General features: G+C 26.9%; 1 protein-coding gene across 1 annotated transcript in view; it reads right to left on the bottom strand.

Moving 5' to 3' along the window:
• LOC145277040 (protocadherin Fat 4-like) overlaps positions 1-14,243 on the bottom strand; it is a 1,076,063-nt gene that overhangs the window by 110,193 nt on the left and 951,627 nt on the right. Inside the window, exon 23 of the mRNA XM_080128674.1 lies at positions 2,461-2,742. Within this exon, the coding sequence (XP_079984800.1) occupies positions 2,461-2,742 (282 nt within the window). The remainder of the gene's footprint in view (positions 1-2,460; positions 2,743-14,243) is intronic.

Raw genomic sequence — 14,243 nt, 5'->3', positions numbered from 1 at the left:
CGTTGATGATGTAAAGATAAAAGCTTGGTTTTAGATACATTAAAAATAACAAGCCACCTCTTTCCCCATTGTACCACGTGCTCAAGATCAGAGGAGAGAGAATAGAAGAGAACTTGGTCATTTACGATCTTTGATGTCGTTTACTGTCTTAGATGTGCTACTATAGATGGTAGTGTCATCAGCATAAATGTCTACGAATGATGTAAGGATATGATTTAGAAGATCATTAATGTAGATTAGGAAGAGAGTTGGATCCAGGATCGACCCCTGAGGGACTCCAGCATTAATACTGTGAGCTTCTGACCTTCCCATCAACTACTACTCTTATGAACCTATCAGAGAGAAATGATTTAATAATTGGGAAGACATTTCCAGCTATACCATAGCTAGAGATCTTGTGAAGTAAACCTTTATGCCATACCCTATCAAAGGCCTTTGATATGTCAAGAGCAATTTGTTAATCCTTTTGAGATACAACCGTAAGCACATCTGCTATAGATCTAGTAAAACAAAATCCATTTTGCGTGTCACTAAGAAGGTTATTTTTGCTGAGATGGTTGATTACTTCTCTATTTAACACAGATTCCAGCAACTTACTCATGACACACAGGAGACTTATTGGTCTGTACTGAGAGAGGGATGAGGTATCACCTGAATTCTTAAATACAAGGCAAACATGAGATTTTCCAGGGAAGAAATTATCCTTAAGACAATGTTTAAGCAATTTTGTAAGCATGAGCGCTAGTTCTGGTTGAAGTTTTTTGAGTACTATAATTGGAATACCGTCAGGGCTGGTTGCTTTTGTTTTTTACAAGGTAGTCACCATTTATCAAGGCCCGGAAACCACTCGGGGATAAGTGTTATCGCGTGTACAGTACGTTAGTATTGGAGATTTGATAAAGTGTCTTACTTAAGGGAGCGGTTTATCAGGAATTTGTTTATGTTGGACTTGAAGACATCCAGGTTGTAGTCAGGTGGGAAACAGGCAACCGGAACAGAGTTCCAAGGTTTCTGATTAGCTTGGCAACATCATGTACAAATATGTGTATATTACATAGGGTGCTTTCTGATACAAGAGAAAATATTGGGGGTTGGCGGCCTTAGTCGCAAAGGGTAGAATTAGTTGCAAACTTCTTGGCAAAGAGTTTGGCTTTGTCTGATGCTGACGAGATAACCTAAGCTCCACGGATGATGGTTGGGATAGAGCACACGCTACTGTTGCTATTTGACAAAACTGGTGGGAACCAAGCCACTGCTCAGCTACTTTGAACTTGACGGACTGAGCATACAACTCTCTCGCATTCTTTATTACTTTCTTACAATGGTTGCTGGCAGTCCTGAAAGTAGCTTTAGTCTCAATACATCTATTATGTTGGAAGCAATGGAAAAAGTGATTTCTGTGCTCAATGATAGCAGCACATTCTGAAGAAACAACAGCTGGCTGTTAAGTTTTTGCTGGAACTTTTTCGAGGATATGAAACGGTCTATACCTAGAATTAACCATTCCGTCAGGTCTGATACTATAGAGCACACATCTTTTTAAACATGGAACGCAGAGGTAGATCTGATATAAATATATGGAAGCTATCCAAGTCAGCCATAGAGTATCGATATACAGTACGATGGAGAGGTATGCCTGAGGACTTATTACATTTCGGTTTTATCTTAACTGAAACAACAGAGTGGTCGGAAGATCCAAGTGGAGACAGAACGGAAGCTGAACATAGTTCAGGGCAAGTTGTGAGAAAAAGGTCTAGGAGACTTGGCCGTCAGTGTCGGCACACGGGTGGGTTCGTGAACAGTCTGAGTGAGGTCATAAGCAATGAAGAAATCGTGACAGAACCTCCCCCTCACATTGTGAACATTGAAGTCTCCACATACGTGAATGTTAGCTGAAGGATAATCAGATAGGACGCGGTCAATTTTCTCAGATATGCTTTTAAAGATAGTAACTCCGCTGTTGTGGGGGCGATAGAGAGCAAATATAAATGCAGTAGTTTGAGCAAGTGCAACCCGGAAGCACATATAGAGCAAGTTAGGATCTTCTCTGGAGATGTCCCTACCACATGGAAAGCCATCTTTAATATAAGCACATATTCCAGTCCCATGGCAATTTTTGGGGTCAGATTTGGAGGTTAAGTTATCCTTTAATTACGAACTCATCTAGGGAAATAGTCTGTCCAATGCCAGTTTCGTTTAGGAATACTAGGTCTGGTTTAGTCTCCTGTAATTGGGTTTCAACCTCTGGAAGGTTAGAACGTAGACCCCTGATGTTGGAGAACGAGACATGGTAGTGGGGTGGGGGGGTCTACGTTGGAAATTGGAGAGCTCTTCTTTTTTTCTTGTGCTATATCACTATATCAGACTATGACATTCACAGCAATTTTAGAAAACATGGCCATTCGGTTTCAGTTAGTCTAAACAAAACGAAATTTTGTTCATTTTAAATTTTATTCTTACCTGTTGAATCGGAGAGGGCGTAGGACAGAGAACGTCCATTGCCTGGTGAGATATCTGGGTCTGAAGCGTTGACAGTACCTACGACGGTACCAATGCTAACTCCCTCGGAGACATGGAATGTGTTGGTAAGTGCCACAGTGACTGGCTTGTTGACAGGAACATTTATTTTCACTGTGGTATTCGACGATAAAGAAGGGTAACCAAAATCGATTGCAAGAATGTTAAGGCTGTATTGTGCCTTCTGCGGTTCTCGACTCAATTTGTCTATCACGGTTATCTCCCCTTAAAAAAACAGATCAAGAAAGAAAATTTTCAAAATTTAAAACATAATGTTAACGAAACACAAAACGGAAGCAAAAGATCAGAGTTTAAAAAAATCTTATGTTATAAATAAAATGAGTTAAAAATAAATTATCTCATCTTGGAAATGCAAGTAAACATAATATGTCTGCTAAAAGTATTTAATGTCTTTCAATTTAATGTCTTTCAATTTAATGTCTTTCAATTTAATGTCTGTTAAAAGTATTTAATGTCTTTCAATTTAATGTCTTTCAATTTAATGTCTGTTAAAAGTATTTAATGTCTTTCAATTTAATGTCTTTCAATTTAATGTCTGTTAAAAGTATTTAATGTCTTTCAATTTAATGTCTTTCAATTTAATGTCTGTTAAAAGTATTTAATGTCTTTCAATTTAATGTCTTTCAATTTAATGTCTTTCAATTTAATGTCTGTTAAAAGTATTTAATGTCTTTCAATTTAATGTCTTTCAATTTAATGTCTTTCAATTTAATGTCTTTCAATTTAATGTATGTTAAAAGTATTTAATGTCTTTCAATTTAATGTCTTTCAATTTAATGTCTGTTAAAAGAATTTAATGTCTTTCAATTTAATGTCTTTCAATTTAATGTCTTTCAATTTAATGTCTTTCAATTTAATTATGTTAAAAGTATTTAATGTCTTTCAATTTAATGTCTTTCAATTTAATGTCTGTTAAAAGTATTTAATGTCTTTCAATTTAATGTCTTTCAATTTAATGTCTGTTAAAAGAATTTAATGTCTTTCAAATAGTTGAAAGACTTAAGATGTGTTTAAATAGTTTACAAACTGCACATATTTTTAAATAGTTTACAACTGCATATGTGTTCAAATAGTTTACAACTGCATATATGTTCAAATAGTTTACAACTGCAGATGTGTTCAAATAATTTACAAACTGCAGATGTGTTCAAATAGTTTACAAACTGCAGATGTGTTCAAATAGTTTACAAACTGCAGATGTGTTCAAATAGTTTACAAACTGAACATCTGTTCAAATAGTTTACAGACTTAAGATGTTTTCAATGGCCAGGAATACTTCTGAACTAATTCTGTGTGAAACTGACACGTTTTTTTTATATTTTATATATTAGATGAACTATTTTATTGAATTTCGAATACAAAATTGTTCCTTTTTATATCTATTTCTGGATGAAATCGTTTTCGTTATTTGAATAATAATCGCAAGAATTGCTTAAAGGCCACAGAGAATATACATTTCTTTGTTCTAATCCTGATTTTTCAAAATCGAATCTAAACTAGGTTCTAATTCTGAAGATGAATAACTATGAAAAAGTAAAGAACAGAGAGAGAGAGAGAGAGAGAGAGAGAAAGAGAGAGAGAGAGAGAACCGTAAGAGTAATTATTGTGATATTCCCATAAAATGAAAGTTTGTTTGTAAGAATTGAGGAATAACTTGTGACTAAAACACACACACACACACACACACACACACACACACACACACACACACACACACACACACACACACACACACACACACACACACACACACACACACACGCACACACACACACACATATATATATATATCAGAGAGAGATAGAGATTGTAGGATTCCAATATTTTTTCCATTAATAATAAGATTACTACTTATATTCTTAATTCCCGATTCCGATACAAGTACGGATTAAAACATTAAAAATGTTTTATTAGAGATTAAATTCTTTTTGTTTCAACAACATTTTAATTACATGTAATCTATCTTCATATTTTTAAAAGCGTAACAGATACATTTGAGATGAGTTGGCTTATATTACAAAAGTAGATCTTTCTATATAGTCTCCTCAAATGGTTTTTTTTTACATTCATTGAAAATTGTGAATATGTTTTTTAAAACATGAATGTTTAACATTTGCGTTTATACCATTTGAAACTTTTTGCTGATTGACATGTAGAGATGTTAAAAGAAATTACAGCACATACTAAAATTCTAGGTACATTCATTAAAATCTATCTATTTTCAATGAATGTAAAAAACTATTTGAGGAGACTATATAGAAATATATCTACAAGTAGATGTTATTTTTTTTTACATTTTTTAAATGAATAAATAAATATTCTATTCCATCTACATATATTTTTTAAAATTCATTCTATTACGAGCAACGCCAGGAAACGGATTCTGGTAATGTTTTTAATTCCGTACGATTCAATATAGAATGCTAATACTTAAAATGTAAAATGGTTGTGCGATGGTATAAGTTACCTCACGTGATAACTCCATAACTAAATAAATTTGAGATGTACGAAACTAATTAAGAGAAAATTAAACTGTAAAGATCAACATATAAACTGTACGTGCGTGCAAGCGGAAAGAGTCGAATGTGTGTTTGTTTAAATTAAAGGCACTTACCCAAAACGTATGTCAAGCAATGTAGAGGTGCATTGAAATTGTTTCCTTTATGTCAAATACTGACCCGATGTAAGTGGTGGCATATTAGTAGATATTTTATAGGGAGGGAATATGATTGTTACAATCTATTTGGGAGATGATTTTGCGAGATGCAGTAATCTCGGAATAAATAGAATAATTTGTGAAATAAGGCGCCTTCAATAAGTTTCCAGACTCTTTTTGTACAGGTATTTGAAATTGTCGTAGACTGTTAAAATCCAGCATGTTATTGCTATATATCTTATGAGATGACTGACCAATTTTTATGATTTCAGGTTCAAATGAACAGCTACATCAGGAATTGAAATACATAGTCATAGTTGGAGAATTTCAAAAATGTAATCTGGTCGTGGGGACCCTTTAGAAAAATGTAATGCAATAAAATTCTGTTTTAAACTTGGGAAAAATGTCACAGAAACGTATGAAATGCATCAGATTACTTTTGAACCATCTTGCATGAATCGAGCATCAGTTTTTGAGTAGCATAAGAGATTCAAGGAAGGCAGGGAGTCTGTGAAGAATGATAAGAGGTGTGAGAGAAGTAAGGACGTCAGAACACCAGAGTTGGTTGGCCAAATAAAGAACTTCATGGTTAAGGACTGTTGTGCGTCAATAGAGACACTAAGTTCACAGTTTGATGCCAGCGTGGGAACTATACATACAATTATTCACAAGGAACAAAAGATGAGGAAGATTTGCATGAAGTTTAATCAAAGAGTGCTCAGAGATGATTAATCTATTTGATCAAGATAAGCATGAAGACAGTTCCTCATCTTCCCTATAATCCATATCTTGCTCCCTGTGACTTTTGGTTATTCCCTAAGCTCAGGGAACATTTTAGATAGAGGCTGTCATTATGAGACAATTGAGGAGACCTTACCAACCACCAATAGCTATGGCTAGAGATATTTTACCTGAGAGCACTTCGTTCAAGCTCCTTGGCTTAACGTTCACAGGAAACATGAGTTGGAATAGATACATCAAGATTATTGCTAAGGCTGCTGCAAAGAAGGTGGGCTCTCTCTATCGTGCTAGAATGTTACTTACGCCTAAAAGTATCCTGTACCTTTACAAAGCCACCATTCACCCATGTATGGAGTACTGCTGTCACATTTGGGCTGGTGCATCTGCTATTAGTCTCTCACTCCTCGACAGAGTCAAAAAGAGAATCGCCAACCTGATAGGTCCCGAACTGTCATCTAAGCTTCAGCTCCTGTCCCATCGACGTAATGTTCCATCCTTCTGCCTGTTTTACAAGTATTTTAATGATGGATGCTCTGGCAAACTACAAGCCCTTGTACTCCCTCTACAAAAATGCCACCGACAAACCCGACAAGCAGCAAAGTCCCACCCCTACACAATTGAGATCCCTAGATGTAAGAAAGCCTTTTACTCTAATAGCTTCTTCCCTAGAACGGCAGGAATTTGGAATTCTCTTCCGGTTTCCTGCTTCCCCAGCTGTACTGACATGCAGAAGTTCAAGTGTAATGTGAACAGATATCTTGCTGCTAAACTCCCTACATAGTATCCTTGCAACTTAAGTCCATGATAGTAGCCTCCTGCATCAAAGTGGCAACGTGCCTTGTTTGGGGTGAAAGTATATTAAAAAAAGAGAAAAGATGAAGAGGACTTCCATGGGCCTTTACAGAAGTTGTTGTAACGGTACAACATTGCTGCCAGAGGAGAATGCTTCGAAGGGGACTAGAGTTTCATGTGTGTGCTATCAATAATAGTGCCCATACGAAAAAGTCTGGAAATATATTGAAGACATCTCGTAATTAACAATGTACAAATATATCAGCAAAACTATAGGAAATGGCGATAGTCTTAAATAAAAAACAATGTGCATAGTGAATGTTCGATTATTTATAATTGCTGAATTCAGAGTGAAAAAAAAGAGAGATCATTTGATTATATCTAAATAAAAATAGTGAATATGATCGACCTATACAGAATATAATTGATGTGTGTAGAAAGAATATGAATGAATCAAACGAACAAATATGATTAATCTCTAAACAACCAATATGGAAATCCATAAACAATATGATAGATCAATAAAGAAAGAATATGATTGATTTTAACAAGAATGCCTATGATCAATCTATAAACAATAAACATGATTGACTTTTTTTAAGAATAAATACGTTTAATACATTAAGTAATGATAAGGTTAAACTGTGAATAATAACTGAAATGGACTTATTGATTTATTTCTGAAGAATGAATTTATTTATTTATAAAAATTAATATCATGAATTTATAAAAAATGATCTCTAAATTGCTAGCTTTACCTGTAAAGACTTAATATGGTTCATATGTAAATAATAAATATGGTTCATATATAAAGATAAAATATGGTTCGTATATAAAGAATAAATATGGTTTATGTATAAGGAATAAATCTGGTTCATATATAAAAAATATGGTCCGTATACAAAGGCCTGTACATGAAGAAAAATATGGTTCATATATAATGAATAATATGGTTCTATATAAATTATAAATATGTTTCTAACAAGATAATAAATATGGGTCATATATAAAGAATAAATATGGTTCATATATAAAGAATAAATATAGTTCATACATAAGGAATAGATATGGCTCATGTATAAAGATAAAATATGATTCATATATGAAGAATAAATATGATTAATATATAAGGAATGAATATGGTTAATCTATAAAGAAAAATTATGGTTCATATACAAAGACAGAATCTGGTTCATATATAAAGAATAAATCTGGTTCATATATAAAGAATAAATATGGGTCATATATAAAGAATAAATCTGGTTCATATATAAAGAATAAATATGGGTCATATATAAAGAATAAATATGGTTCGTATATAAATAATAAATATGGTTCATATATAAAGTCTAAATATGGTTCATATATAAAGTCTAAATATGGGTCATATATAAAGAATAAATATGGTTCATATATAAAGAATAAATATGGGTCATATATAAAGAATGTTTATGATTCATATATAAAGATGGACTATCTATTCATTTATAAAAAATGAATATAGTTTATATATAAAGAATTAATATCTTTCATTTATAAAAATGGATACGGTTCTTGTATTCATATTTTGCGGATTGTTATCCTTATCTTCATAGTTGCTGTTTCTACCACATTTCGGCCAACTAATCCTCTGGCTTTCTTCGAAAGGATAGGAATCGTGAGTCTTGTAATTGTATCCAGTAATTACTGCTGTCTATAATTGTTATTGTTTCACTACATTTTGTCCAATTAATCCCCTGACCTGCTTTGGGTAGGATTGAAACCGTAATCTTCAGACAATGCTCACCAGGGACTATGGAGGCTCATAACAACTAAATAATGAATATGGTTACTTTATATAGAATTAACTTTGTTAATTTATGAATAAAAACTATGCTTACTTTATGTAGAATTAACATTGTTATTTGGAAATAATGAATATTGTTATTTTATATGGAATAAACAATGTTCATTTATAAATAATAAAAATGGTTGCTTAATGTACAATTAATATTCTTTATCTATAAATAATGAATATGGTTACTCAATATAGAATAAACATTGATCATTTTAAATAATGAATATTGGGACTTTATGAATACAAATACTTAATATATTTACTTTATATTAATTAAACATTTTTTCTTTATAATAAATGAATATGGCTACTTTATGAAGAATTAAAATTGTTTATTTATAAATATTTAATATGTTTACTTCATGCAGAGTAAATATTGTTTATTTGAAAATAATGACTATTTTTTTCTCATATAGACATTGTTAATTTATAAATAGTGAATATGGTTATTACATGTAGAATTAACATATTTAATTAATAAATAGTTAAAATGGTTACTTTATAAAGAAATAACATTGTTAATTTATAAATAATGTTTATTCTTCATAAAGTATTGTAACTGTATATAGAATTAACATTGTTTTTTGAAAATAATGAATATTTTTACTTTATGAAAAATTACCATTGTTCATTTATAAATAATAAATATGTTAACTTTATATAGAAATAACATTGTTCATTTATAAATAAAGATTATGGTTAGTTTATTTAGAATTACCATTGTTTACTTAAAATAATATATATGGTTATTTTGTATCTAATTAACATTGTTCATTTATAAATAATAAATATTTTTACTTCATGTAGAAATACCATTGATAATTTATAAATAATACATATAGTCACTTTATGTAGAATTTCAATTGTTTTTTATAAAAAATAAATATTTTTACCTTATGTAGAATTAACATTGTTTATACATGAATAAAGAATATGGTTACTTATATAGAATTAATATTTTTCATTTAAAAATAATAAATATGGTTACATTATGTAGAATTAACATTGTTCCTTTATAAATAATAAATATGGTTACTTTATGTAGAATTACATTGTTCATTTATAAATAATAAATATGTTTACTTTATACAGAATTAACATTGTTCATTTATAAATAATAAATATAGTTACTTCATGTAGAATTACATTGTGCATTTATAAATAATAAATATTGTTACTTTATATAGAATTAACATTGTTCATTTATAAATAATAAATATTGTTACATTATGTAGAATTACATTGTTTATTTATAAATAATAAATATAGTTACTTTATATAGAATTAAAATTGTTTATTTATAAATAATTAATACGGTTACTTCATGTAGAATTAACATTGTTCATTTATAAATCATAAATACTTTTACTTTATATAGAATAAACATTCTTCATTAATTAATAATACATAATGTTAATTTCTTTAGACTTAACATTGTTTATTTATAAATAATGAATATGGTTACTTTATGAAGAATTTACATTGTTCATTTATAAATAATAAATATGGTTACTTTATATAGAATTAAAATTGTTTATTTATAAATAATGAATATGGTTACTTTATGTAGAATTACCATTGTTTATTTATAAATGATGCAAATGTATACTTTATATAGAATTAGCATTGTGTATTTATACATAACAAATATGTTTACTTTATATATAATTTACATTGTTAATACATGAATAATGAATACGGTTACTTATGTAGAATTAAGATTATTCATTTATAAATAATAAATATGTTTACTTTTTTAGAATAAACATTGTTAATTTATAAATAATAAATATTGTTACTTTATATTGAATTAAATTTTCTCATTTATGAATAATAAATATGGGTATATTATATAGGATTACCATTGGTTATTTGAAAATAATGAATATTGTTACTTTATGAAGAATCAAAATTGTTTATTTATAAATTATAATGAGGTTACTTTATGCAGAATAATCATTGTTTATTTGATCATAATGACTATTATTTTCATATATGGACATTGTTAATTTATAAATAATAAATAGGTTATGTCACGTAGAATTAACATATTTAATTCATAAATATTGAATATGGTTTCTTCATGAAGAATTAACATCGTTAATTTATTAATAATGTTTATTCTTCATAAAGTATTGTTACTTTATGTAGAATTAACATTGTTTATTTATAAATAATAATAAGGTTACTTTATGCAGAATAATCACTGTTTATTTGAACATAATGACTATTATTTTCATATATGGACATTGTTAATTTATAAACAATAAATAGGTTATGTCACGTAGAATTAACATATCTAATTAATAAATATTGAATATGGTTTCTTCATGAAGAATTGACATCGTTAATTTATTAATAATGTTTATTCTTCATAAAGTATTGTTACTTTATGTAGAATTAACATTGTTCCTTTAGAAATAATGAATATGGTTACTTTATGTAGAATTAACATTGTGCATTTATAAATAATAAATATGTTTACTTTTGTAGAATTAACATTGTTCATTTATAAATAATAAATATGGTTATTTTATGTAGAATTAAAATTGATCATTTTTAAATAATGAATATTGTTATTTATGCAGAATTAACATTGTTCATTTAAAATAATAAATATGGTTACCTTATGTAGAATTACCATTGTTCATGTATAAATAATGAATATGGTTACTTTGTAGTATTAACATTGTTCATGTATAAATAAAAAATATGCTTACTTTATATAGAAAAACATTGTGAATTTATAAATAATATAGATGGTTACTTTTTATAGATTTAACATTGTTCATTTATATATGATGAATATGGTTACTTCATATACAATTAACATTGTTCATTTATAAATAATGAATATTGTTACATACGTAGAATTACATTGTTTATTTATAAATAATAAATATAGTTACTTGATGTAGAATTAACATTGTTCATTTATAATTAATAAATATAGTTACTTTATATAGAATTAACATTGTTCATTTATTAATCATAAATATGTTAGTTTATGTAGAATTAATATTGTTCATTTATAAATAATGAATATAGTTACTTAATGTAGAATTTACATAGTTAATTTATAAATAATAAATATTGTTTGTTTATGAAGAATTAACATTGTTTATTTATAATAAATTAATATGGTTACATAATGAAGAATTAACATTGTTCATTTATAAATAATAAATATGGTTACTTTATATAGAATTAACATTGTTTATTTATAAATAATAAATATGGTTACTTTATGTAGAAAGAACATTGTTCATTTATAAATAATAAATAATGTTTGTTTATGAAGAATTTACATTGTTAATTCATGAATAATAAATATACTTACTTTATATAGAATTAAGGTTGATCATTTATAAATAATAAATATAGTTACTTTATGTAGAAAGAACATTGTTCATTTATAAATAATAAATATAGTTACTTTATATAGAATTAACATTGTTCATTTATAAATAATAAATATACTTACTTCATGAGGAATTAACAGTTTTCATTTATGAATAATAAATATACTTACTTTATGTAGAATAAACATTTTTTATTTAAAAATCTTGATAATTGTTTTCTTATATATACATTGTTAATTTATAAATACAGAATATGGTTATTTCATGTAGAATTAACATTAAATTTATAAATAGTGAATATGGTACATTATGAAGAGTTAACATTGTTAATTAATAAATAATGTTTATTCCGTATAGATTATTTTAACGTTATACAGAATTAATATTGTTGTTGTTTAAATAATGAATATATTTCTTTTGTAAAAATTAACAATGTTCCTTTATAAATAATAAATGTTTTCTTTTATATAATTAACATTGTTTATTTATAAATAAAAAATATGGTTATTTATGTAGAATTAACATTGTTCATTTATAAATAATGAAAATTGTTAGTTTATGTAGAATTACGATTGTTTATTTGTAAATAATAAATATGGTCACTTTGTGTATAATTAACATTGTTCATTCATAAATAATAAATATTTTTACTTCATGTAGAAATGCCATTGATAATTTATAAATAATACATATAGTCACTTTATGTAGAATTTCGATTGTTTTTTTATAAAAATAAATGTTTTTACCTTATGTAGAATTACCATTATTTATTTATAAATAATTAATATGGTTAATTATATAGAATTAATATTGTTCATTTATACATAATAAATAAGGTTACTTTATGTAGAATTAACATTGTTCCTTTATAAATAATAAATATGGTTACTTTATGTAGAATTACATTGTTTATTTATGATTAATAAATATTTTTACTTTATATAGAATAATCATTGTTCATTAATTAATAATGCATATTGTTAATTTCTATAGAATTAATATTGTTCATTTATACATTATCAATATGATTACTTTTTTGTAGAATAAACATACATAAATAATAAATATGGTTACTTTATATAGAATTAAGATTGTTTATTCATAAATAATAAATATGGTTACATTTTGTAGGATTTTCATTGTTCATTTATAAATAATGAATATAGTTACTTAAATTAAATTCACATTTTTCATTATAAAAATGAATATAATTACTTTATGTAGAATTTATACTGTTCATTCATAAATAATAAATACGGTTACTTTATGAAAAATTAACATTGTAAATTTATAAATAATGAACGTTGTTACTTGATGTAGAATTAATATTGTTATTCATAAATAATGTTAATTCTTCATAAAATATTGTTACTTTATATAGAATTATCATTGTTTATTTGAATATAATGAATATTTTTACTTTATGAAGAATTAAGATTGTTCCTATAAATAATAAATATGTTTACTTTATATAGAATTAACATTGTTCTTCTATATATAATGAATATGGTTAGTTTATGTAGAATTAACATTATTCGTTTATAAATAATAAATATGGTTACTTTATGCAAAATTAAATTTTTTTATTTATAAATAATAAATATGGTTACTGTATATAGAATTAACATTGTTCATTTATAAATAATTTATTTTGTTACTTTCTATAGAATTAACATTGTTTATTTATAAATAATATTTTTTTTACTTCATATACAATTAACTTTATTTATAAATAATAAATATGGTTACTTTATGTAGAATTAACATTGTTCATTTATATATAATGAATTTTATTTCTTTATATGGAATTTACATTGTTTATTTATAATTAATTAGTATGGTTACTTTAGATAGACTTAACATTGTTTATTTATACATAATAAATATGGTTACTTTATATAGAATTAACATTGTTCATTTATGAATAATGTAACAGAGTTCATCTATAAAGAATTAATATTGTGTAGTAATTAAGGAAAAATATTATTCATAATGAATGAATATACTTCATTTAAAATATTAAATATGAACGATTATAGTTGATTTATAAAGAATCAATAGAGTTGATTTATAAAGAATCAATAGATGTTTACACATAAACAATACAGTTAACCTACAAAAATTGATATGATAAATGTGTAAAGAATATTGTTTATTTATAAGAAATACATTTATAAAGCATGAATATAGTAATCCCCATACAATACTGTTTCGTTGTATCACAACTCAGTAAGGGATGCCTGATCACTATCCATGCCGATGCATTTATGTAATTCTTTGAAAAACCTGTTGAGTTCTGTTCAGCAAAATGATGTCA

This window comes from Euprymna scolopes, chromosome 5, assembly GCF_053919585.1.
Source record: "Euprymna scolopes isolate OS-2025 chromosome 5, ASM5391958v1, whole genome shotgun sequence".
Taxonomy (NCBI): Eukaryota; Metazoa; Mollusca; class Cephalopoda; order Sepiida; family Sepiolidae; genus Euprymna; species Euprymna scolopes.
Note: the sequence above shows the minus strand (reverse complement) of the source record. Positions and strands in the feature narration are given on the sequence as shown.